General features: G+C 45.6%; 2 protein-coding genes across 4 annotated transcripts in view; both read right to left on the bottom strand.

Moving 5' to 3' along the window:
• The window catches only part of RIF1 (replication timing regulatory factor 1), a 30,656-nt gene extending 24,038 nt beyond the window's left edge, over positions 1 to 6,618 (bottom strand). For both annotated transcript variants that reach the window (XM_051810149.1, XM_051810150.1), the window contains exons 1-5: positions 5,938 to 6,618; positions 4,525 to 4,603; positions 3,884 to 3,980; positions 1,823 to 1,953; positions 1,356 to 1,450 (exon numbers count right to left, since the gene is read on the bottom strand). In XM_051810149.1, coding sequence (XP_051666109.1) covers positions 1,356 to 1,450; positions 1,823 to 1,953; positions 3,884 to 3,980; positions 4,525 to 4,603; positions 5,938 to 6,065 — 530 coding nt within the window. In that variant the 5' untranslated portion in view covers positions 6,066 to 6,618. The remainder of the gene's footprint in view (positions 1 to 1,355; positions 1,451 to 1,822; positions 1,954 to 3,883; positions 3,981 to 4,524; positions 4,604 to 5,937) is intronic.
• A 1,413-nt stretch (positions 6,619 to 8,031) lies between these two features.
• TNFAIP6 (TNF alpha induced protein 6) lies at positions 8,032 to 24,929 on the bottom strand. 2 transcript variants are annotated; one of them, XM_051810205.1, is made up of 8 exons: positions 24,750 to 24,929; positions 20,624 to 20,776; positions 18,936 to 19,871; positions 13,771 to 13,908; positions 12,199 to 12,360; positions 9,800 to 10,028; positions 8,704 to 8,744; positions 8,032 to 8,526 (listed from the first exon to the last, which is right to left on the bottom strand). In XM_051810205.1, exons 3-8 carry the CDS (start codon positions 19,105 to 19,107, stop codon positions 8,363 to 8,365), a joined length of 906 nt encoding a protein of 301 aa, XP_051666165.1. In that variant the 5' UTR covers positions 19,108 to 19,871; positions 20,624 to 20,776; positions 24,750 to 24,929; the 3' UTR covers positions 8,032 to 8,362. The 2 variants fall into 2 exon arrangements, with proteins under 2 accessions (XP_051666165.1, XP_051666164.1); XM_051810204.1 differs by lacking the exon at positions 24,750 to 24,929 and adding an exon at positions 22,261 to 23,629.
• Between the last annotated feature and the right edge of the window lie 1,874 nt (positions 24,930 to 26,803).

Here is a 26,803-nt window from a genome sequence, read left to right as displayed (position 1 = left end):
CCCAGCAGCCCAGGTAGCTCCCACACACTCTGGGTGCTGGGAACAACACAGGCCTGCTCCTGGAAAACTCCAGCCCAGGTTTGCACAGCCTCCGTGCACGTCACCCTCCTCAAGTGCTTTTGTTTTATCCTCCTATTCCAAAGCTGTCACGGTTCCAACGTTGTCAGAACTCCAACAAACAATTCCACATGTTTACACCATCCCACACAAGCCAACAAGACTTTCAGAAATGGGAATACCTGGCATATACCCAAACCAGCCCGGAGGAACCAGCTCATCCCTAGAAACACTGGAATTTTGGCAAGTGGCCCCTTTGACTCAGGTAAGTCAAAACTATCCCTCCTACAGCTTCCAAAGGGAAAACTTCTGCCTTTCAAGGAATTTTATTAAAGCCAGAGGACAAGCACTGTTTAAAAGAACTGTTTCACTTTAAAATGGATTTGCAGCTCAAACCAGTTGCCAGAAGTTTAAGAGAACACTTAAATAACAGCAGGTACAAGCTCAGCATATTTACTAACATTAAGATAAAACTTGAATATTTTAACACTGCTGACCAAGAGAATGCACTGTGTTGGTCCTAAAAAGTCACCTTTGGAATTAAACAGGAATCTCAACAGTGTTATGAGAAACACTGCAGGAAAATGTGGAAAACATCAAGGGGACATGTTTCAATAAAACCCCACGTAATGGGGGAGAATTTCTCAGCCAGGTAAGTTCTGGAAACAAAATGTAACTGAAGCAGACTTGAGACTTTGGAAATAATTCCTAACAAGCCACTTACAAATGAAAGCAAGACTTTCAGCTGGACACTGTCTAATTTGTGCATCAGAATTGTCATATTATCATGAAGGCAATTGTTTGCCATTATAATGACATACAAACCAAGTGATGCACAGTGCAATTGCTCCCACCCCCTGACTTCATGCCCAGGACCAGCCCCTGACCAGCTTTTCCCAGTTCACATCTGGGCATGATGCCACATCCTATGGAATATGACCTGTGTCCCAGCTGTGTCCCCTCCCAGATTTTTGTGTCCCCCAGCCCCTCACTGGTGGGGTGAGAAGCTGCAAAGTCCTTGACTGGGTGCAAACACAGCTCAGCACCAACTAAAACATCCCTGTGTTATCAACACTGTTCTCATCCCAAATCCAAACCACTGCACCAGCTACGAGGAAGAAAATTACCTCTATCCCAGTCAAAACTGCAGGAAAACAGTCTTTAACACACTGAACAATTCAAAGAGGATTAAGATTTTTTTTCTTTGGTATATTTAGTGTCACTGAGTTTTTGTTTATCAAGAGTTTTCCCCTCAAATTAAGCACCTACTTTAACAATTGAATACTGAGTGCACCCACCGTATGATGACATTAAGTGCTTCATATTCAACCACAACAGACTGTACATCTCCTTTGGTAAGGATTGTTTCCAGGGAAGAGAGAATATTGGACACCTGAGGGAATAACAGAACATCAGAGTGAGCACCTAGATACCAATAATTCCATGGGGAGCTGGAATGATGAAATTTCATTTTCCAGGACTGTGTTTGGATTAGGCCAAGTCTTGTTTTAAGGTCAGAGCTCTGAGCAAACTGGAACATTCAGAGCATTTCTCCCTGTTTCACTGGTTTCTAACAGAATTGCTCACATTGCAGCCTCTCCTTCGAGGGAAGCAATAACTTCTGGCTCAATTTTTCCAAGAACTCAGGCTGTGAAATTTGACAGAAAACGACCTTCAGATTCAAAAAGCTACTGAGCGGAGCGACCAAGAGATTGCACGTCAGGCCAGCAAAAAGAAAAGGGAAAAGAAAGAGTAAAAAACTCACCTCCTTTTTGACAACTTCAGGAGGGAAGGCCTGCTTGGAGATCACCCAAAGTGCCCGAGTGCGGGTGTTTTTGTCGGAAGCTTTCACGGCGACGCCGTTCACTGCCGAGAGCAGATCCTGCATGTCCGTGGCTGGAAGCACAGCAAACACACAGCCCTCAAATCCTGGGCGAGGTCCAGGTCATTCTGCTCACTTAACACTGCTAAAGATCCACTCATTTATAAGTATCAGTGATTTAATGTCCTAAACATTACTTTTGGGCAGGTTCTCTCAGAATAAAGTAGCAATAAAATCTCCAAATGTTTCAATATAGAGATACTATTAATGTAGTACATATTGGCTTTATAAGAATTCACAAAACCATGAAACTAGAAGGCAACTTTAGCTAAATACACTGGAGCTAAAGATTAAGTGTTTAACTATTCAGAACTTCTTGGATTTCAAGGGAATTTAGCAGCACTGCTAAATGGACATCAATAAATTCATTTTAGGGTCTACAAGAGGCTTTATCATTAAAGAAAGGGGTAAAACTGTAACTCAGTACACAAAAATTAATGAGGTTAACATAGACATGTAACCAGGAAGAGTGATGAAACTTGTATTCCTCTCAAATTCCAAACTAATGAAGTCTGATTTATTACAAATTTGGGCTCTGTGGGCAAATGATCTCAAAATCAGAGAAACTTAAGGGCAAATACACTCCTTTTCTCAATCAGAAGTACACCCAGAAGTACATAAGCTGTTTGTCCTCATTCCTAACTTTCCATTGTTCTCAGGAGTTCATTATTTCTGGAGCCTGACGTTCCCTAACAAAATTAACTGTAATTTATCAGCTGGTTAAAAAAAGTTTTAAAAAAAAAGCAAGTTATGGGGGAAAAGAAAGGGACCACACAGACACTATCACAGATGTCTCATTCTCAGAGGAAACCCGAGTAAATTTTGGATAACAGGAAAGCAGGACACACTGAAAAATTGAGTAGGAGAACCAAAAGAATCCATTTCCAACAGAATGGCAGCCACAGGAGAAACACCCCCTCTGCACACCCACACAGATGGTTCAGTTCAGTCTTGCCTCAGGTTGAGTTTCTCTCTAGCAAAGGTCATTCCAGAACATTTGTCCAAGGGCATTTAACACTTCTCAGGACAAGGAAAAAGACAATGATTGACTGCACACAATTTGCTCTTTGCATTTAAGCAGCACCACAGACTCCCAACACCACGGAGGCACCACACAACAGCCACAGCACAGCACAAATTCCTTGTGTGTCCACGGAAAACAACCCTCTTCCACCACCACCCAGGTGACACTGAGCAGCTTCCAACTGTGTTATTCCAAGTGGACCAACACCCAACACCTGGAATGTGTAACAGGGACTCCCAAGGACCAGCCAACCCAGCCATCAGCTCTCCCCTGTTCCCAAAACCCTGTGCTTTTTTTACCTGGATGCAAAGCCTCGAGTTCTCAGCAGCAAAACCTTTGGTGAAGGGGATTTAGCACTTTCTGGGAATGCAGGTCATAAGATTTTGGATTGCTCTGGATTAGTTTCAGTTGAAAAACCCACCAGCCCAATATTTGGGGCTGGACTAGATGACCTTTAATGGTCTCTTCAGACTCAAACCACTGCATGATTTAACAACCAGGAATTACCAGGTAAGAGTGGACAACATGGAAGAGCACTGCTATGCACACCCAAATTCTACACAAATAGGTTCTTCACTCTTTTTCCACCTGGACTTTTGATTACTTATTTCACAAAATTTCTTTTTCATTTCCATTTTTGATTGCTAACTCCACAAAAGTATTTACAGAATCTAATTGCTACTAAAGCACTTAATGAAATTAGAAGTTAATAAAACAGAATCAGTGTTAAGAACATGAAAAAATACCCCCTTCCTTGTGTACAAGATGGAATTAGTGAACAGCTCACACTGCTCATGTTAGAGACAAAGCCACTGCACCACTTGGGAACTGCAAACCTGGTCAAAGCTGAAATAAATGCCAAGACAGACAAAGAAAGAGCTCCATTGTACATATTTATACACACAGGTTTGTTTGCTTACCAGACAATTCAGCTGTATTAGCTGAATTAAAAGTGCAGAATCCCAAGGCCTGCAATGCTGCATTACTGAGCTCAGAGTTTGGACTAGAAATGTGTGCCTGGAAAAAGAACAGGAAACCACAAAGTCTCAGGTTACAGAAGTAGCTGAGAAATATTGTCTTAATTGTCTGAACAGCAGCACTTGTGGAGAGCTGTCACAAGCAAACACTTGGTGGGAAATGCACCCCTGTAGGAATCCCTTCCTGACTGCATAAACTCCAAATCAAGAGGCAAATTTGAGGTGCTGAAGACATTTTTGCTCTCTGTGTTTAGACATCTTTCCTGAAGTAAATTCTAAACATGCCAAGTCCTTTACTTTGGTTATGGATGTTATGTTCTATCACTTGACTCTCCAATTGTTTTTAAACATCTAAAACAGGGGAGAAAAAATGGCTAAGAACAGTCTTCACATCATTCTTTAAAAAAACCCTGAAATTTACTGCATATTTGGAATTCTGAAGTGTTTCTAGAGGCAGCCACAACACACTGTATCTGTTCTGGCTGGAAGATTAGATTTGTCCCTGTGATGCTGCCTGAGCACATCCAAGACCCTGATTTTATTGTTCACTCAAGTGTAGAGAACAGAATTAAAAATAAAAATACCTTAAACACTTTGCAGAGCTGAGGAAAGTGTTTTCTGACATCTGCAGTGAATACTTTGCCTCCTTCACCACTCAGGCGACTTTCAGGAGCAGAAGGGAAAACAAAACAATATTTACAAAACAAACAATATTTACAAACACAACTGTCATAACTTTCAATTTCTGAGACGCATTAGCCAGGATATTTTCTTTGAAGGAAATAAACACAACACTGGACTAGCTAAAGAGCAAAAATATCAGTCACAACAGGACCCAGCAGTAAAATATTGTGTTATAGTACAAAGGAAAAAAATGAAGTGATTAATGACCCATTTAGTGCTTAAAGAGCATTACAAAAAAACACCAAGGATTTGAATTTTTTGGTCAACTTCTATAAAAACATTAGAAGTTAACACCCAAACTTAAAATGACTGCTGAAAAGTTACATTTAACAGAAATCTATGAGCTTTAAAAGCACATTCCTCATAACCAGCTCCAGAATTCAGGCTCCCAACCCCATCCTGGCTTGACAACAAACAAGGATGATTCTGCACATCTGTGAAGAACATCCATACAGGAAAGCTGTAATTAAGTTCAGTCATCCTGAGGACAACCTGAGAAACCTGATGGGATTTATGTATTAAGTCGGGACTTTTTTTTTCTGTCAGTTGTTACTAGAAACTTGTAAAAAAACGTGAGTAATTACAGCTTTAAAAGTCACTACAGAACCGTAAGGCAGGAACCCACGGGAGACACTGATGGAAGGAGATGGTGCCTTTGCACATGATAAAATGGGAAAGATGCAGGTGAAGAAGCACCTTTCAGAAAGAAACGCAATTAAACCAAGGCACGATCATTCCAAAACCCGAGAAACGCAATAAAAACTTCACCTCTCCAATCGTAAAGCTGAAATGCAGGCCTTTTCTTTCATTTAAAAAAAATAAAGTTATTATTTCCCAATACTCCTTCGCCCACCTTTGCAGATTCCCCAGGAAGTGCGACAGGGAAGGGAGGCTCTGGGATGCTCAGAGCCTGTAAAGGCGAACTCCTTCCTTCCTCCATCCTCCCTTCCTCCCCTTTCTCCATCCTCCTTTCCTTCTCTTTCCTTCCTTCAATCCTTCCTTTGCTCCTTTCTTTTCCTCCTTCCCTCGAAGGAAGGAGACATCCATCCATCCATCCTTCCCTTCCTTCCTGTCCCTCCTCTCCTTCCCTCCCTCTCTCCACCCCCAGGCCCGCGGGTCTCCCGCGGTCTCCCCCCGCGGCCCCGCCGCTCCCAGCCCTTCCTCCCTCAGCCCAGCCGGGGCAGGCGCGTCCCTGGCCCTGCCTCCCTCAGCCCCGCCGGGGCAGGCCCTGCCGCGGCCCTCCCGGGGCTCCCTCTCCCAGCCCTTGCCCGGCCGGCCCCCTCAGGCAGCGTGCGCGTGCCCCCCGTGCCCACCTGACGATGGTGAGGTGCGCGTCCGTGAGCTCTCCCGGCGGGGCGGCGGGGTCCTGCAGGGTGTGCAGCAGCGGGGCGAGGTTTGGGCCGGCGGCGGGGTCAGTGTGAGCGGTGGCCGGGGCGCTCATGGTGGCGGCGCTGGCGGCCCCTCCGCCCCGCGCACCTCCCGCGCTAAGATGGCGGAGCGCGCGGGCCCGGCGGCGGGCGCGGGCCCCGGCCAATGGGAGCGCAGCGGAGCCGTTCCCGCGCGCCGCGGCGGCCCCGCCCCTCGCCGCTGATTGGCGGGGGCGCTGCGGGAGGGGCGGGGCGGAGCGAGGGGCGGGGTCTCCTCAGCGCTGAGGGCGCTGGGTCTGCCCCGGCCGCCGCTCCCGTCGCCGCTCCGGCCGCCGCCCCGGCCGCCGCCCCGCCACCCCTCACATCGTGGGATTGTGGGATCATGGGATGCGTCCGCAGGGATCATCCAGTCCGGCCGCAGTCCTGCCCAGGACACCCCAGCAATCCCACCCTGTCCTTCAGAGCGTTGTCCAAACCCTCCTGGAGCTCTGGCAGCCTTGGGGCCGTGCCCACTGCCCTGGGGAGCCTGGTCAGTGCCCAACCAGCCTCTGGGGGAAGAACCTTTGCCTGAGATCCAACCTGACCCTGCCCTGGCACAGCTCCAGCCCTTCCCTGGGTGCTGTCCCTGTCACACAGTGCTGCCCCCCGCCCGCCCCTCATGAAGAAGCTGCAGACACCGATGAGGTCAAATCATTAATTTTAATGACTGGAAATTAACCTTCCAGCCGGGCTCCAGCTCCATAAAAACCTGCCGGCATCACCCGAAATTCCCTGAGCACAGGATGTCCTGCCCGCTGGGATGGAGGTGACGCCTGCGGGCTGCAGGGGTGACTGGGGGTGGAATAGGAAATACCAGGACTGGCAGCGAATCCAAAGTGTGGAGAATCCCTGTTTTTCGGGGATAGAGACAGACCTGAGCACTCTGGCTGAATCTTCCTCAGTCACCTGCACTGGCGATGCCCGGCAGGAGTGACTGTCCTGGAAAAAGTCTCTTCCCAAAATCCTGCCCCCAGCTCCGGCTCCATGAGGGTCTCCAGACAGGCAGGTATTCCCTGTACACCCCTGGATCTGATCCATATCAATTCAAGATCTGTTGCTTCGCAGTTAAAGGAAGAACAACAAACCCCAAACCGTAAAAAATTACCCCAGGTCATAAATAAAATGTTAACCATTCTCTTTATGCTTTTCCTTATTCTATTCCTCATTTGCAAGCACTACCTTGGAGAACTGGAATGGCATTGTATGTCTGTGAACACAAGGTGGCAGGATTAAAAAGCAGATTTTAGGTACAGCTACATCCCATAAATGTAGGGACGCTGAACTTGTTTCCCGATGGAACAGGAATAAAGTGTTGGAAATAACCAGGAGAGAAGCTGCAACACTGTCCTCCAGTACAGCCAAGCAGCAGGATCATATTCCCAGTGAAATTACAGCAATAAAAGCTCAAAAATTAAATCAATTAAAAGAACTGAGCGCTAAGATAAATAAAGCAAAGACAGGTTTGATTAGCTCAAGATCCTCCTTGTGGAAACTGTTTTCAGAGGGATTCACAACACTCCAAACAAAATGCAATTCCCGGGAAGATTCTCAGTGGACATTAACTTTGGGGCCAAGAAAACACTCAGAGAAATAGAGAAACCCTTAAAACTTATTTACTGCTTTAAATCAAGCAAATGTGCCAAAGTCTGAAAAGTTCTAAAGAAATAAAAATAATTCATTGCAAACTCAGGACGGGATTAAAACAGAGGTAGCTTTAATGCTGCTTCAGACTGAAGTTAAAAACATGTAGAGAATTATTTAAGTTCATCAATTTAAAACAGAACAGTCTTAAACCCGTGTAAACAATATCCAACATCTCAACAGTGTCCATAAAAGGAATTTATGTGTCTTAAAAATAAGCTTATTCTAAAGGCCCTTAGAGTTCAAGAAAATCGGTTAATTAAATGAATAGTTATGTGTGGAGAACAGGAAAAAAAACCAAAGCAACAGTCTAAAAAATAAATATGTAGAAATCAAGAAAAATAAGGAGAGAACAGCCTATTAAATTTTAAAATAGTTGAAACAGTCACACAAAAACTTTGATCAAACAGGACAAGAAATGAGGGGAAGGAGCAGTTTATATACAAAAATAATTTTAAAATCTATGGTAACAGATTTTTACAGTACTTGTATCCTAAAAATAGTTTTGTATTATTCATGTAAGTGTATTTTATAATTTATTTCCTAGTGTAGTTTATTAACAAAACTCGTAGAAAAGCCGAAAATAAAAAGTCAGGAAGAGATGAGCAAAATGTCTTATCTGAAGACACAGATATCTGCATTGGGTTCATTCTAAGACAGGGTTCTTAAGGTGTGTATCTGGTTCCTCTGCTCACATGACACCAAATTTTCCAGATAAGTAGTTTGTTTTTCCTTGGGATGTTGCATTCCTTCCATCACCTGCCTTGGAAGGCGTGTCCATGGTAGTGTATCTGATCTGAAACCCACCAGCAGTGACCGAGGCATCTGTCAAAAACTTCAAGGTCATCACATTGCCTGGGACAAGGAAAAAGAAAAACAAAGGTTACATTTCGGCTGGCATAAAAATGTGATATTTCAGGGGTTTATTTTTGCTTTTGAAGTGCTCTTGGTTGCTGAAATTCTGAGATTTTCACAGCAATCCACTGGCTCTAGAAAGAACTGTGGAGGGGTTTTTTACCAGAAATAAATTACCTGTGCTGATGATGTCATCTGGCAACTCATCTCCACAAAACCTGGAAAAAGATAGGAATATTCATGGTTAAAGGATACAGGAATTGTGGCACAGAACCTGCTCTGAGCTGGGGCTCTCAGGCTGTTCTTTCCTTAGAGAATAAGGGGATAAATAGGTTTTAAGTCTTCGGTGTGTGCAATTTTATGGTAAATCTACTACCTAAAGAATTTTTAAACATTACCCCACAGTAAGGTTTAGAGGAGGGAAAAATGCAGGAAGTAGCTCTCAATATGCTCAGGAAGTAAATAATGCAAGGCAAGAAAAAAAGCAATTTAACAAGGCATTAAGTAGAAGAGCAGCAGCCCAAGGATAAGAAAGGAAGGATATTGTCAGAAAAAAACCATTTAAAATTATCTGTAAAAGCAAAACACACAGAATATCCTTGCTTTGCTATGTATGATCTGTAGGGAGGATGTGAAAAGTGGCAGGAATTGGGAAGTGCCTTCTATCACTTTTTATGGTTTGGTTTTTGTTTGTTTTGTACAGTCCCTGTACTGGAAAATCGAGATGTTTCACACCAAAATATGACTTATAAAGGTTAAGTAAAAATATGACATTGAAGAAAGTGAGAATTAAGCAAAGAAGGAACTAAACCTAATAAGAGAGATGATATATAGCACTTGTTCTGATATTAGCTAATACTTCACTTCTGTAGCAAATAGCAAATTAAATATAGTTTTGCTAACACCTCACCTCCCTCCTTTCGATTAAAGCAAACACAAAATGCTGTTTGAGATTCCTGAGAGTCCTTCCTGTGAAATACTGGAGAATCAGGATAAGCAGCTGACTAAAAAGCCTTGCAGCTTTCTTTTGTCTCATTTAGCAAAGCAAAAAGAGGGCAAAGCTGCCTTCCCTGAAACTCTTAACAGGCATGTGTTAATAATATTAAAGTAAATTGGGAAGATTAAAGTAAAGGAAGGATAAATCAGGTCCTATTGCTGCAGGAATTACGGACATCCCAGCAGTGCTAATTGGATAAGGGATACAGTGTCCTCCTAAAGTTCTGGGGGGCAAATTTAATCATTTATTTGCATATTAAGGCTGGATTTGCTTTACCTGCCCACAAAGCCATTGACATCATCGTAGCTGTCATAGACTTCCAAGAAATCCGCCATACAAGCGACGTCGTCTTCCACGTCAAACTCCAGGAACTGCAGGTGGATCCTCTGCCCATACTTGACTCTGATGTGCCAGTAGCAAATCTGCTCGTTTTCATACTCATTTGGGTACCCTGGTGACTTAAAAACATGCCTGGAATCTGTGAACACTCCACCACACTCCTTTCCTAAGAGAGAAATAAGAACGTCAGGGTTTAAGTATTCCTTCTGACTGTGGCTATGGTTTGAATCTTTGGGCAGATCCATTAAAAAATCCCACAGGAGCAGTGATAGAACTTCTCCTATGTTCAAGCACTCGGTGAATGTCAGTCATTCCCAGCTTTTGGGAGAAGGTATTTTGGAAGCAAGATGTGAGCACTGAATTCAGAGGAAAAGCTTTCATTGACTTCCGTGGACTTGGGGCCAGGGCTGTGTGTTTTGTGTCAAAGGCATTTGGGATTTCTGGCTTCTTCAAGCTTTATAGGTGGATTTGCAAGTCCCCCTGACTCTCAGTGTCAGCCTTTCTTCTTCAAAGACCTCTTCAAAGAGATTTCTACAAAAAGCCTTCTGAAGGCTGGTGGTCACATACATGGGGGTGTACTCCTGTTGTTCCTGCAGCTCTTCACTCCCTTTGGGATGAAAACACTTGTTCCAGTTTGATTCATGCTCCAGTAGCTGGAATAGCGTGTCCAGCTCTGGGGCTGCAACACAAGAAGGACTGGAGCTGCTGGAGCAAGTCCAGAGGAGGCCACGGAGATGCTCCAGGGTTGGAGCCCCTCTGCTCTGGAGCCAGGCTGGGAGAGCTGGGGGGGTTCAGCTGAACAAGAGAAGGCTCCAGGGAGAGCTGAGAGCCCCTGGCAGGGCCTAAAGGGGCTCCAGGAGAGCTGGAGAGGGACTGGGGACAAGGCATGGAGGGACAGGACACAGGGAATGGCTTGGGATATTGGGAAGGAATTGCTGGCTGTGAGGGTGGGGAGGCCCTGGCTCAAGTTGCCCAGAGAAGCTGTGGCTGCCCCTGGATTCCTGGGAGTGTCCAAGGCCAGGTTGGATTTGGAGCAACCTGGGCTGGTGGGAGGTGTCCCTGCCCATGGCAGGGGGTGGGACTGGATGATCTTTAAGGTCCCTTCAACCCAAACCACTCTGGAATTCTGTGATTCTATGATCACTGCTGGGTGAGATGTGCATTTCAAACACCAAAGAATTCCACAAGTTCCTCATCAGGTGACATCTTCAGCATCCTGGAGCAGAGCACAGGCTCAGTTCAATCAGAGTTTTGTCTTTGTTCCCCTGGCTCCTCACCTCCTCCTCCTCCTCCTCCAAACAGCCCCACCAGGCTCTGCAGAGCATGAACAGAAATCCTTTCAATGTGAGAGGCTGAAGCTCTGCCGTGTTGGCAGCTCTGGTTTCCTTTTGTCCTCTGACCAAACAGTGTTTGGATAGTAACTCCCTCCTGGCCCAGAGGAGAGGCTGACAAAGAGAAAGTCGGGCTCACATGCTGTAATTCTGAGTGCAGGAGTCTCTCTTTGGATGTGGAACATCTGGGAATGGCCCCCACCCCACAGAGCTATTTGATGGACGTAAACAAGCCTGTGAGCACAAACAAAATGTGCACAGCTGTGCAGACGTCATGGACAACTCCAGCTCTGGCTCTGCCAGGCATGGCAGGACACTGTGAGCAGGGGGACAGTCAGGTTAAGCTCTGCTTTCCTTCTTGCTGCCTATTTTTTCCACCTTCCTTGCTCAGTGAAGTGATACCAAGCTAATCTGTAACAGTGGCCATGTCGAAATTTGAGTCACCTCCTGGGGTGAGGTTCTGCCGCTCACGTTTGTCATGTCTCCTGATCTGCTTTGGAGATTCATTTTTCTCCAGCTAGTTACAGACACATACACAAGGCACTGCTGGGATCTGGACCCATCAAGGTTTCAGTCAGAGAATCATGGGATCACAGAATGGTTTGGGTTGGAAGGGACCTAAAAGCCCGTCCAGTTCCAAACCCCACACCTTCCACTAGCCCAGGTTGCTCCAACCTGGCCTTGGACCCTTCCAGGGTTGGGGCAGCCACAGCTTCTCTGGGCAACCTGTGCCAGGCCCTTCCCACCCTCCCAGCCAAGAATTCCTTCCTAAGAGAAGTTCCTAAGACGCCAGACCCGGACTTGACATTCGTTTTCAGAACTTTTCCTATCTCTGACACAAAAAAGAAGGAATGTGGATTAACACCAAATTTAACTTGTTCACAGGCGAAATACCTGGAAAATGGTTCCCATGTGAAACACCTCAGATTGTTCCAATGACATGGGAGGTTCAGTGTGCACCCTTGTCCCAGCAGGACGGTGCCCAGGGGGCTGCTCTGGACTCACCGTTGGGGTTGTAGCAGTAGGCGTCCCATCTCTCGCTCCGGTTGAGGCGAATCCCGTAGTCAACAATTCCAGTCCTTCCAAAGCCACAGTTGGCTCCGGCTTTTACGATGGGATAACCAACCCTGCCCTTGGCCATCCAGCCAGCAGCACACACGTGGAAACCTGCAGCAGGGAGGAAATGCCACATGGATGGGATCAATCAATCCCAGGCCAGGGACATTGCTTTTCACTCAACTAAGTCTTACTCAAGCTGATGACTCAATGGCCTGGGTGTAATTGGCCTGGTAGAAATTGAGCTGCAGGAAAGAGCAGGACTTTGAGAGGATAATTTTAAACACAGAGTATAAAATTGCATTGTGTTCACCACAATGTGATTACTGGGGCATCATTTCAGGACAAAAATCAAACACAGATGGACTGCACAGTTCCCCAAGTAGTCAGTCTGAAGTGCTCTGTGACCACTTGTAATCAAATTATACATTGGATGAGTTCTCTAAGAGTGTGCTTTGTTTCCCTTTTGAAGTCTCACAAATCTACTCAATCAGATCTCAGGAGTCCACAGCCTTAATTTCTGAGCATGAATAAAACAGTACATACAAAATACAGCTAAAGCCCTGCAGTGTCAATTTAAAACACTTGCCATTGAAATTTAAATACATGAAATGCCTCAAGCATTTCTTGCCAAACAAAAAAGATCCTGTTAATGCATTTTGGGGCTGAGAACTTAACACCAATAGGCAAAGAATGCAACGTTGTTCCCTGGTTGGTAGAGACCAATCCAATGTTTGCACTGAGAGGAAATGGGACATTTTTGTGGCATCTTAGGGCTCTGAGCTGCTCAGAGAGACAAAAGTCCCCCTTTCACATGGGTCCTGGTGCTGAGAGCCAGTTCTGAATCAACAGCAGAGCAAGAAAATCTCTGGAGTGGAGGATATTTTCCATTGTTTTCCCAGTGCTCTGAATGAATGGATAATTTCTTATTAGGAATCAACTAGAAATACAGTAGAGCCCTCACTCAGCTCCACTTTTCACTCCAAGCACACACAACTCACTTTGTCCCAGAGCAAATATGGCTGGAATAAAAATCTTGATGAAAACAAGAGATTGACCTGTTGGAATGGTTCCCTCGAGGCCATGGGGATGCTCCAAGGGCTGGAGCCCCTCTGCTCTGGAGCCAGGCTGGGAGAGCTGGGGGGGTTCCCCTGGAGAAGAGAAGGCTCCAGGGAGAGCTGAGAGCCCCTTCCAGGGCCTAAAGGGGCTCCAGGAGAGCTGGAGAGGGACTGGGGACAAGGGATGGAGGGACAGGACACAGGGAATGGCTTTAAGTGAAGGAGGGTTGATTTAGATGGGATACCGGGGAGGAATTGTTGGCTGTGAGGGTGGTGAGGCCCTGGCACCAGTCACACTCCAGTTACCAAGGTGGGAAATCGGAAGCAACTTGAGCAAAAATCCAGGGATTTCCATGTCTCTCAGTCCCCGAGTTCACGACAGACACGGCAATACACAGCCGACAACGCTGAATGAGGGCTGTGAAAAGCCAAGTGCCGTGATTTTTCCCTGATTTTTCCATACCTATTTTCCGGGCCGCCTCCAGCTGCTGGTACGTGGCCAGGTGTCCCCCCTCGTACTCGCACACGGCCTTGGCCTCGGCGTAGGTGAGCTGGTACTTCCCGGAGCGGGATTCCCGGTGGTACACCCCGGCCGCCCGCTCTGTGGGAACGAGGCAGGACATGGATTCAGGGTCAGACCTCAGCCCTCCCACCTCCAGCAGCGAGACCTCAACGCTGGGCTCCACCTCTCCTTCCAGGCGGGAAGAGGAACCGAGCGTCCCGCTGGCAGCTGTGCCGCTCGGGAAGCGCCGGGAAAACACGTCCCTCCCGACCCAAAGCTTTTTGAGAAACCCAAAGGTTGGGTTTGTTTGGGAGAAGTTTTTAACAACAGAGCTTGGAGAATTTTTGAACAACAGCAGGTCAGCAAAAGGCTGGGCAGGACTCCCCTGGGATGACTCCGAGGGCAGTCGTTATGGGAACGCCGGCTGTCAGCATCCCCGGGGCTCTGTATCCCGCCTGACCCCGGGGAAGCTCCTTCTGGATCGCTATCACAGCATCCCTCTGGCTGCCACTTGAAGCGCCTTTGGAAGATGAATCAGAGCTTTGTTTCGAGTCTCCAGAGAAGTTAAATCAGAGCTACTTGGATCGGGGAGAGGCGGGAATGAAAGGGGAGAAAAATGCGAAGTAAAAATATCTGAGCGTGTGTCACCGAGGGCAGGACCAGAACAATCGCTGGCTGACATTTCTGCTGCACACAAAATTCATACATTTCCTTCGTATTTTTTTCTCTGCCGTTGCAAATATGATAAAAAGCAGCTTTCCAGGGAAACCTAGAAACTGCCAGCGCTGCCACAAGTTTTATAATCTCTTCATGTTGCACTTGTCTGGTGCCATATGTGTGGAAATCTGTCTCGGAACCAACGTGCATATCTAATCTGAACGGTGGTTCTGTTTAGGTCTCTCTCATATTTAGGATAATCTGGGAGATGTGGCCGTTTGGAGCTATCACTGAAAAAAAGATGGAAAACAGGGAGCATTTTTACAGTAGTTATTGGTACCATGGGAAAAGGAGGATGTCTTTTTTTTAGGGACATACTTGGAGTCAGTGGTTTTGGCTGGGTTAGGGTAGTTTTTAAAAAGCCCTGGTCACCACTGAGTTGTGGTTAATGGTGAGATCCCTTAATAGACACGGAATGACGTTGGCCAGGGTGGTTTTTGGACCTGCTGTCACTGGCCTTGTGCCCAGAGAAATAAATTATATTGCTGACAACAGCCTCAGAAGAAACAGAGCCGCCTTCCGGAACATCACTGGGAATATCGGTGGCATGGGCACGGGATAACAGATCCTCCATGGAAAAACCCTCCTGAAGAAGCCAGTTGAATTGCAAAGAAGAGCCATAACAACTCCCAGCTGTGAATGATGGTGTGTTATATTAAAATGACACATTTTAATTAAGGATTTATTCCTCGGAAGTATTGCTTTTCATTCCCTCAACAGGCTGTCATGTCTAAGCTCGTGGTAAGTCCTGATCAATCAGCTCACTGCTGCTGTGGGCAGGGTTGTGTTGGATTCAGAATGCAGCAGTGGGAAATCTGGGGCAACCTGGAATCCACATTATTGATCACTGAGCTCCCAGGGAAGGGAACTGGGAGATGAACTGGAAAATACAGGCTGTATTCCTTGGGACTCACTGAGCTGCCCCACCTTCACCACTCAAAGAGCACCTGAATTCTGAGGTCAGTCATCTTTGCAAAATGAGCCAAAACAAGAGATGTCTTCAGGCTCATTGCCACTGGTCTTTGCTGGTGAAAGCCCCCAGTCCTCTGGCTGCCACCTTTGTCAGTCCCATCCTGTCCCTGGATGTACCACCAGGGATCTGGGGGGATTCTCCACTGCTTGGACTCGTCACTCCCAGAGCTGCCAGTAAAAACTTCCCATTTTCAGTTGGCTTTTTCACCCAGTGATATTGTTTTCAAATTTGATCCCTCCAGAGGTATTTCCTGCCACTTGTTGCTGAAATGTCACTATGGACAGGCATCATATTTTTCAGAATATTGCTGGAAAGTTCTGCTCTCCTCAGGGTCTGCAAGGGCTGGAACCAAGAGCAGCACCACTGAATCTTCCTGCAATACCCTGGTGGGTGTTGTCACCCTGCAAGGAGCAATCTCCAGCTCCCTCTCTGTTATTCCTTTGTAACGTGGCAAAAGTGGCCTTTGAAAAACCAGACCACACACATGGACTCCCCCAAGCTTTGGGATTTGCTGCTGGCTCGGTGTGTCACAGTTTAAAGCATTCCCTAACGTTGTATCCTAATTAACTTATTGGATCTTCCACTGGCAGCTTTCCCCCCCTCCCTCTTAATTACATCAGGGGCTGTGCAGACAGATAAAGTGCTTCATGAAACACAGACCCAGGTAAAGCACTGGAATTATTAACCAGTCATTGACACATTTGTGTCTCTGGATGTATAAATTTATATAAGGTATTCACAGGCAGGCAGGAATTGCTCTTTATGGAGGTGAGATCATGGCCATGCAGACAAACCTGCAGGGAATTTGTATTTGCTAGCACAAGCACGTGCCCACCACTGCCAAAGGGCCGTGGGTCTCACACGTTTCTTCCAGCTCACATTTCCTAAAATCTCTCCTTGGAGCCCAGGGACAGCAGGGTCCTGCAAGGACAGGGACCCCCTCCTCATCCACAGCAGCAGGAGGTGGGGAAATGCAGCCAAACTCTTCTGCACAAACACAGACAGCACGAAATCCGGGCTCCTGAAGTCCCCACAATATGCAGGGAACAAGCACTAAACGCTAAATAAAAAGGAATATTTAGCTTTTAAGCAGAGGGTGGCCATGTAGAGCACTTGGCATGGACCTCTGAAAACGCACATGGTCAAACTCAGAGAACTCCACTAAATAGGGCAGGAAAAGCCCCTAAACCACCCTGACACGTGGAGTGGGAATGGGGATGGAATCCTGAGCACAGAGTCCTGGAAAACCTACCCTGTGGCACCACGAACTGGCACTGGAATAAGGGGATGAGAAAATTCGGGCAGGACTGTCCCAACCCTCCCATCAGCTGACAACAAACCTTTGGTTATAACCTGCTTGTGTGGAAAATGAGCCACATCAACATTCCATTCCCACAAGGAACCCATTCCCAGGGAGGTGGTGGAGGCAGCTGCAGCAGGACTGCACTGCACACACTGACTGAGAAACAAGAGATGTTTATAACCAGAAAAAAGGTAAGACACGAGCGTTTCCAGGCTGCCAGTAATTCGAGATTTTATAGCTGTGCTTCTGATTTGCTGGGGAAAAAAAAAAGGTAAGATGGAAATCTCCCTACATTTTCAATTTGATGCTTTATCAGAAGAGGAGATAAGCAAAGCTCAGATGTTTTATTCAAGGAGGGGTCCTGCTTAAATGCACAGTGAAGGTGAGATTGGGGTGACTTGTTTTACTATTCAAGTTAACCTTTTTGTTTTTTTTTAAATACTCAGAAGCCTGAATTGACTGTCTGTGATTTTGCCAATTTTTTTTTTATTTCCATACAGTGTCACTGAATTCCATTGGTAATTCAATTTGAGCTTCATTTCCATAATATTATTGCTGTAGTTACACTGGATAGTGCATTTCTAGTTTGGTTTTATTTAGAACAAGTCATCAGTTTTCCCCTCCTGGTTTATTTTTACTCACTCTCATGGTAAATGCTTCAAGGTGCAGCAAACCAGAATTTTGCTGTGCCTTCCAATCAACACTCAGCTGCTCCATTTTAAAGAAGCTGAAATGTTTTTTTCTTCCATTTGACTGCTGAAGTGATTGATCACTGTTATCCCATATTTGCATTTATGCTGTAGCAGTCCCTAAAGCTATGACCTGGCTGGTTGTAGTACCTGTGGATACATCAATACTTGCAAATAAAACACCCAGGACCCATTTCCTGTCCGTGAGTAAAAGTGGGATGTGTGTGAGACTCTTCCCCATCATCAGGGGGAAGAGTCATCATCATCATCATCATCACCTGACACTCAACTTCTCTGCCTTGGCCATCAAGGCTTAACAAACCCTCAGCCCTACTCATCTCCTGTGTCTCCTTGTTGTTATTCCAGCCAGGAATAACAACTCTGCTTGTTTCCCACACAAACCTCTCCTTTGTCATCCTATTTTTGAACAGCAGCCACTCGAGGTGGAACCTGAAGCTGCTAAGCTGTTCTTCCTTGGAGCTCCCCCCCCCCCCAGCTCTGGGACACAGGAGGAATGTCCCAAGGTCGGGAGGAGAGAGGAGCCATTAAAAATGTGCAGTCAAATGGAAAGCAATATAGATAATTTCTGTGCCTCATTTGTGTTCCTGGTGGTTTACATGGTCCTCTGAGAGGGGCTGGAGCCACGTGGTTGCTGCACCAGCTGACAGAACGTGGTCCTGCTCCCTCCTGGGACAGCTGAGCACAACAGAAACACAGGGATTCCCTAAAATCCTTAAAGAATCACACAACATGCTGTAGAGGAGAAAGGATTTGTAAGCATTTTTCAATAAAACAGAGCGCTCAGTGCATGCCTTTATTTTGGCATCCTTTATGTGACTCGACTCTATGTTTGCCTGTTGCACTGGATAATTTTAAAGATCTGTAAAAGAATCTCAGAGCTATTTAAACCCACTTGAGGGACAAGAAACTCTTCCCACAGCATTTTTTCTCTCGCCCTTTGGAAATCTTCTGTGCCCTGTTAAATGATGTGAGCAAACCAATGGCCAAAACACAGGCATTTCTGTGCTCTTCTAGAAACCTAGGAAATATTATCACTATTATTTCCAGACCATTTAGTTTCATATGCAGGACCCCAGGCATGTGAAGTATGTTCATGCAGAAAGCAATTCATTCCTTTGGCAAATGTTTCTTTTCAGACCCTTTTTCCTTCATTACAAGCAACTGTTATTTAGTGCAGTTTTCACCTCACGCTGCAGGAAAACACATTTGGATAAATATTCCATCATTAGCTTTTCTGGCATTTCAGAGGAGGAGTAAAATAGCAAATGTGTAAAAACTTACATTCACTACTCAGATAAAATGGTTTAATGAGTTGCAATGCAGGATTTTGCTGATATTAATGCACAGCTCAGCTTTGTGCTGCTGTTGGACAAACACGGTGGCTCTGCAGCAAAACATTCCCAGGAATGAAGTTATTCCTTACCTAACCAAATGGAGTTGTGCAGCACTCCATCCTTGAAGCCCCACGCTCCAGCCTCGTCCCACAGCAGGGCAGAGAAGAGAATCAGTGCAATCATCTCCCGGGAAGGCTCAGGCTGTAAATATTCCCTGGTCAAACGCTCCGGGTCGGCTCTGGCTCCGTGCTCCTGGAACATCTGGGAGCCAGACCTTAAATAGCACGTTGAGCTGTGAGGTCAGTGAGGCTGCTCCAATTGTGCTGCTGCAGTTCTTACACAATTAAATGTGGTGTCTGCAGTCGCCCATGTGACTCACTTTTGGCTCTCTCCATTCCCAGCCTGTCCAAGAATCCATTCTATCCCTCACTACTGCAGCACACACGGACGCTCTCCAAGCCAAAGGCTGTTCATTCTTCAGCACTGGCTGCCTTCAGATTCCACAAAATAAAACTCAGAGCCAGTCCATCTATGCTTCCAGTCACACCACTTACAAGACCTGAGACATCACACTCTCTCTCATTCTCCTTTAAACATTCTGCCCCTCTGTAAATAATTTGGATTTAATTTCACCTAACCATTGGGAAAACGTTGGGAGAAGATTTTACACTGACTGTTTGAATTCGGCTTCCCCACACGGAATCTGTCACTGCAAATCAACCTCCCAGATCAGCACAAAACTGCAAGTGTCAGAAACAGATGCTCTTTGTTCTGCAAAGTGGGAAATAAAGCTCAAAACTTCCCCTCCAACCCACAGTTTAAAGGCTGAATCACGGCGTGACAGCTGTCTGCTTGTCTTCCCTTCTGGCTGGAAGTGAATCCTGCAGCTGCTCCTCGTGGATGACTGGGAGAGAGGAAAGGGGGGAAAGATGAGAGCATGGAAAAGGAGCTGGTGCTCCACACTCCTGAGCAGCTCTTGGAAAACTCTGCAGTTGTGATAACATCAGTAACTTCTGAGTCAGGAGCTACGGACAGAGACATGACAATGGTCACACCAACAATTGAGCTACAAGAGGTGGGAAGGGAAGGGTGGAGGTGGCTGGGCCTGCTCAAAAATGTTTTAACACAGATGACTTGTGGTGAGGAAGATTCTTCATCACTCCAGGCTTAGAGTGAGGCCACAGTGGGGTCACTGGTCCAACCTCACAGAGGATGCTGGGGCAGGGACTGGTCCAGGGATTGATCCAGGGACTGACCCAGGGGCTGCCAGTTTGTTCACAGCCTCTCCCACACTGATGGTCCCACCCCCTTTACAGCTCCCCTGGCAGCAAAACAGGGAAGCTCCCCACAGCCTTGTCTCATCACAGTGAGGTGGGAGCCCTGCTCTGCTTCTTCTTTCCACCTTTGAGGGTTGGTGCTTCATTTGTACTTGTTTCCTGCTTTAGAGAATCCCAGGATCGCTGAGGTTGGAAAAGACCTCCAGGACCAAGTCCAACCTGTGCCTGATCCCCATATTGCATCCCAGCCCAGAGCACTGAGTGCCATGGCCAGGCCTTCCTTGGACAACTCCAGGATGGGGACTCCAAACCTCCCTGGGCAGCCCCTTCCAGTGCCTGACCACCCTTTCCAGGGAGAAATTCCTCCTGAGTTAATGCCTAATAGAGAAGAGTCTGAGGTTTTTGAATGACACCTAATTAAACTTTATTCTGTGAAAATATTTTGGTAGAAGCCTGTTGCTTTCTAAACATTAATCCCCAAGACAAGTACCTGAGGTTACCTGGGATATGAGTTGTGAAGGTGGCAGCATAAACTTTTGGGGTGTTGCTGAGTGTGTTACTCTGGAACATTCATTTCTCGCTGGCTGAAGGAGACTGGCACTTAGTCTTTGCTGGTTTGGATTTGGGACACAGTCATGGCATCTTCTGGGAACCTGAAAACAATAAAAGAGGCAGGAGGGAAGGGATGGAAACCAAGGGAAAGGGAAAACTCAACAGTAATATAATTCACTGGCAATCTGGAAAGATAAATTCCTGGTTCAGGTGGAGAGAAAGAAGTGTGATGTGATGTCTTTCCTTGCACAGGACCCCTTTTCTCTGTGCCACTCCATGAGAATTCCTCTGGATGGTATTGCAGTGTGAGCTGATATCAATGATCTATCAGAGCCAAATGTCCACGCCACAGGAATTGTTCTGTCCTTGGTAGGTGGGTTCCAGTGCACAAGATCACAGGAATGTGGGAACAGTGACTAATTTGTAAGAGCAAGGAGTGCAAACCATGGAGATGGTTTGTCACAGACTGACACACTGAAATCATTAGGAAAGACACTCGTGCAATAATGAATAAAAATTACTCATTACTGAAGTTAAGCGTTAATGGGGAAAGGCCTCAGCTGGAAAAAGCAACTTAATAAATAAAGGGCATAAAGAAGCAAAGAGTGCTTGAGAGCAGCTCTTGATTTATGCAAGGTCTGAGGTTTGAGTGAACACAGAATCATGGAATTAAGGTTGGAAAAGACCTTGAAGATCATCAAGCCCAACTGTCAAAACAGCACCACCACCATGGTCTCCACCAACCATGTCCTCAAGTGCCACATCCACACAGCTTTTAACACTCCCAGGGATGGGGACTCGACCATCCCCTTCCCTGGGCAGCTTGTTCCAAAGCTTGACAATCTTTTCCATGAAGAAATTTTTCCTCATGTCCAGTCTAAACCTCCCCTGGCACAACTTGAGGCTGTTTCCTCTCATCCTGTCACTTGGTACCTGGAGGAACATCCAGGTGCCCTTGTACCTCCCTGGAGGAACAAGACTAGCTGTCAAGAATTCCAAGGATATACAGTGGCTCATGGGTCACAGAATCAGGGAATAACTGAGGATGTAAGGCAGCAGGAGAGATCATCCAGTCTTGGAGCCAGGATTCAGGTGTCACACTGGGAATAGTCCCTCAAATGAATAAACATCTTTGTCAGACAGTAACAAATCTCTGACAGGAGGGGGGAGCCGGGGGGGGGTCGGGCTCTGCTCCCAGGGAACAAGGGACAGCAGGAGAGGGAACGGCCTCAGGCTGTGCCAGGGGAGGCTCAGGTTGGACATCAGAAGGAATTTTCTCATGGAAAGGGTGGTGAGGCCTTGGCAGGGGCTGCCCAGGGAGGTTTGGAGTGCCCAGCCCTGGAGGTGTCCCAGGAAGGCCTGGCCGTGGCACTCAGTGCTCTGGGCTGGGGGACAGGGGGGGATCCATGGGCTGGGAGGGCTTTTCCAGCCTCTGTGATCCTGGGATTCTACCAAAAGCTCTGCAGGGTTCAGTAAATGTTTCAGAGGGAGGAGTAACTGGGCATGGGGAGTATTTTGCAGTGCCAGTGAAGTGACACCCCCAGAGCTGCACTTCTGCCCCTCCAGCGAGCAGGAAAGTTCTCACCTGCAAATCCCGGCAGAACCTCTCGGCACCAAGATATTCCCCAGCTGTCCACAGGCACTTGGAGACACTCAGCTGACATTCTTTAGCTTTCTTCCAAGTTTTCCACATTTAAATGTGTACCAGACAAATCTTATATAAATTGAAGGGGAAGGGAAGCTTTCCTTAACTCTTTCTTAGTTCTTTCCTTAACTCTTCCTTAACTCTTTCCTTAACTCTTCCTTAATTCTTTCCTTAACTCTTCCTCAACTCTTTCTTTAATTCTTGGCTTGTTTCTTCTTTTTTTCTTCAGCAAAGTAACAGGTTCTTTAGTGCCTTCTTGTAGCAGAAAAATCATGTTACAACTCTTATTGTATCTTTAGGTCTCTCTTTAAAAATTATCATGTTCTTTCCATCTTTCCTGCAGATCATATTTTCTAGACTCTGGACTATTCCTGATCCTCTCCCTGTTGTTTTCCCAGGTGTACTCCATCCAACAAAAGGCTCCACCATGACAACACAGAGGTGACTCACTTATTTTCCATGGGATATTTTGGTTTCTGTGAACTCCTGGTTTGACTTTTGCCCCTGGTGAAATTCTCCACAAAACCAACAAGTTGGGATTTTAAAATATTTTAAAATATTACATGGACAAGAAGATGGTCTAAGGGGGGAAATGCATCCAAAATGAAAGCAGCCAGTGGGAATTGGCAGGTCTAACCTGAAGGCATTCACCTGTTTTTCCAATATCTCTTTCCTTGGATGCCTCTGCTCCAGTGAAAGCCAAAAAGTGACACAGAGATGGTGTTTTTTGGGAAAGAGTTGATGAAATTCTTACATTTATGGTTTGGACTCATGAAAAACTCTCTCCTTGTTAACTTACAAACCAGGATTTCTACATTTTTCACAGATTTGTTGTAGCCAGAAGGAATTTCTAATGAAATTTCCCAGTTTTTCTGTCCTCCATAAGCTTCAGGTGATGCAATTTGAGAAGAATTTGATAACGTGAGAACTCCTTGGCCAATGATCTGAGCGTTTGTTGTCCCAGTGGTAAATTAATCTTTCAGAGACTATTTTGCCTTATAAATAAATAAATATGTTTCAACCTCCCCTCCTTTGCCTGAAAATCTGATTTTTCTTGAAATCAGTGCCCATTTTTATCAGCAGCATCAATGAGGCAAGCCCCAACCTCTCTGTGTAGCGGTGCTTGAGTTCAAAAAAAAAAGCAAACAAACCCCTCCATGTGAAAGGAGAACAAACCAAAAACATTTGGGAATATTGAGAGCAGATGTTGGGAGAGAAGAATGGATTCACTTATAAAAATTCTGACCATTTGCCAAGTTGAAATATTTGAAGCCCTATAGTGAGAGTTACTCTAAATAAAAGAGTTGGACCAACCAAAATTTTAAAAATACAGATATAACAGATAGAAAGTTAGCAAGTGTCTCAGGGATGAGACACTTTAAATCACATTTTGAAACGACAGAAATATATCCCAAAAGCACAAAATGTCGTAAACAGGGTTTTTAGATGTGAGGCTGAGGACTGGGTAATGTGGCAGGGGGGTGCCAAGACAAACAGGCTCCAAAGATTGCCAGGAAACTCCTGAAAAGAAAAAACAAGTTGCAGCTCCATCCACTGCAGAGCCAACTGCAGCAACTTTGGTGGGGGGAGGGTGTTGGGGAAAATATTAATATAAAACATATTATTAATAAAAACCTATCATTAATAAGATTTTATTAATATTAATATAAAATTAATGTATGTAAAGGGTCAGATGTGCAGAATTTAGTCCTTTAGGGCCATAGACGTGAGTTTTTTCAGTAGTTTTAGAGATTATGTACTTTTATAATATATGTATTATATTGTTTGGTTAATTAATTGATATATTTATATTATTTATTTATTTATTTGAAACATCATGCATCTCTCTATATATATAATGTACTGTATTTGTAGAGAAAATTAAAAATATTGGTATCTGGCAGGTGTATATAAAACATCTACACCATAATAGTTTTAATAAACATTATATATTAACTCTTTTCACATTGGTGAAAGCAAGGTCAGAGTGGAATCACTGCTGACCATTCAAACTCATGGAGACAATCCTTGTAAAAAGACTTTCTGTTCAAACAGTTTGCCTCCAAAGTAAACACTTGCTTTTCTATTTTAATAGAAAACATTATATAAATATAAAATACTATCTAGAAATATATAATCATAAATTATATAAATATTATAATTGAAGTTATAAAGTAACTAAGCATTTATAAGGGTTTTAATCTCCTATATTTATCATAATTCACTGGCATACAACAAATAGATCATTATCTAATTCCAAGCATCTCATTTAAGGGTGTGAATGAAGAGATTTTCCATTAAATAAATCTCCAAAGGGCAGTCCCAGCATATACATTTTGAATATCCCATTAATTTTCACCTATTTCACCTAAAAACCCATTTATTTGTCCATCTCAGAACAACATAGAGTTTAAAAATGACTTTCCTACCTTAAGCTGTGCGTGGGCAGGTGGTGAGTTTTCAGAAGCAAAACACTCCCATGAATTTGGGCACAAATAATTGGGAAAATCTGGCCAGGTCCACGGATTCTTTGGGAAAACTGGCCTTACAAAGCATCATTAAATGTGTCCTGCTCTCTGCTCCTGATGTGCTGTTTCTGATCGATGTTCCTGGTAGATGCACTAAAAAAGGAATTTATTATTAGCCCCAGGGTGGAACTAAACTATGGAAAAGCTGGAAGGCATTGAACTGGCATGTCCAGTGGCTGCAGCAATCCAGGATCACCCAGGCTGGAAGAGACCTTCAGGATTGTGGGGTCCAACTGCACAGATGCAGCTGTGGAAAGCACACAAAGAGCCTGGGGCAGGTCCTGGAGGGCAGGGAAAAGGGACAAGCCCTGAAGAACCAGGAGCTACCTCTGCAGGCTCTGTCTCCCAGTGTTTGCTCCGGATTCCTGGAGTCTGACACCTTCCAACACCCTGGGATGTGGAATTATGGCACTGCCAGCAGCTCCTTCCCAAAAAACAGGCTAAGACCTGCTTTCCTCTTCAGAAGGACCCAGAGCTGTGCCCACCATGGGACAGGGATCCCAGCTGGACAGAGGGCACCTGTGGAGAACTGCAGACCAATGCCCTGGATATGGAAAAGGTCAGGACAAACCTCTGCCTGTGCCATGTCCTGGGCTGGCCTCCTGGAATCCCATCCCCAGGTTCTCCCACCCCTCATTTTGTGTGGTGTGTCAAATTTCATAATGGAATACAGGGATATGCTTTGGAAATCCAAATATTATCCCCCTGGACACTGGGTGGTGGTGGAATGTGTCCTTGATTGTACAGTCACCTCCGGTCCCACAAAACCTGACCCCACTCATTCATCTGCTTTGCAGTATTATCCTAAATTCCTCTCCAAACCCAAATAGATGGACCTGGTGATAAAATCCTCTACAAGTGGATCTCAGCAGTCATTGCTGCAGGCTCCCCTTTCTGTCTGCAACACTCATTTAAAAGGATATTCACAGTTTAGGACAAACCTCTCCCCTGCCATGTCCTGGGCTGGCCTCCTGGAATCTCATCCCCAGATTCTCCCACCCCTCATTTTGTGCGATGTGTCAGATTTTGCAACAGAATACAGGGATATTCTTTGGAAACCCAAATATTGTCTTATCCCCCTGGACACTGGGTGGTGGTGGAATGTGTCCTTGGTCGTACAGTCACCTCCGGTCCCACAAAACCTGACCCCACTCATTCATCTGCTTTGCAGTATTATCCTAAATTCCTCTCCAAACCCAAACAGATGGATGTGGTGATAAAATCCTTGACAGATGAGTCTCAGCAGTCATTGCTTCAGCCTCCCCTTTCTGTCTGCAACACTCATTTCCTACCCCACTGCACAGCCCTTTTCCCTCCTCCCTCCTGCTGCTGCCTCAGCCCCCGAGGAAATCAATTTTCCATCCTTCCCTCATGCCACAGTGACTCAAGATTTCACCAGCTCCCTTTTTGAGGCTTATTTCATTTAGTTTGGGTTCATGGATGAGATCTCTGGCACCCATTTCTGTGGAGAATTCCGCTGTGGATTTGCTTTTATCCGTGGGCATAGCCCACATCCTGTGGGTTCCGGAGAAACAAGGTGGTGGCTGTGCTCCTGGAATTCCATGGAATTCCACGATTGCAGCATCCAGGGTGAACTAATGTCCTGGCATTGCCTCATAATCCTGGAAAGGCCTGGTTGCACAAGTTGGCTGGGAGTGATTTTATCACGGTGTGGATTATTCCTGCTGCTCATGAGGTGATCCTTGGAGTGTTTCCTCTGGGAAGTCACAACCACCATCAGCATCTTCCCTGAGGGAATGACCTGCTGGATGTCTGCACCTCTAAAAGCTGCAACCCCAACTTTTCAGCTGATGTACAATACAGAGTTATTCTTTGCTGTGGGTAACATCAAACTTTCCTCTTCTAATCATTCCGGGTTTATTTATCTATCTATCTATTTATTTATTTATTTCCCATGTCTGTCTCCTTCCCAGATCATCCTGAGGTACATGAGT

Source organism: Manacus candei, unplaced genomic scaffold (genome assembly GCF_025592945.1).
Source record: "Manacus candei isolate 608988 ecotype Guabito, Panama unplaced genomic scaffold, ASM2559294v1 h1tg000077l, whole genome shotgun sequence".
NCBI lineage: Eukaryota > Metazoa > Chordata > Aves > Passeriformes > Pipridae > Manacus > Manacus candei.
This window is presented reverse-complemented; position numbering and strand designations above follow the sequence as displayed.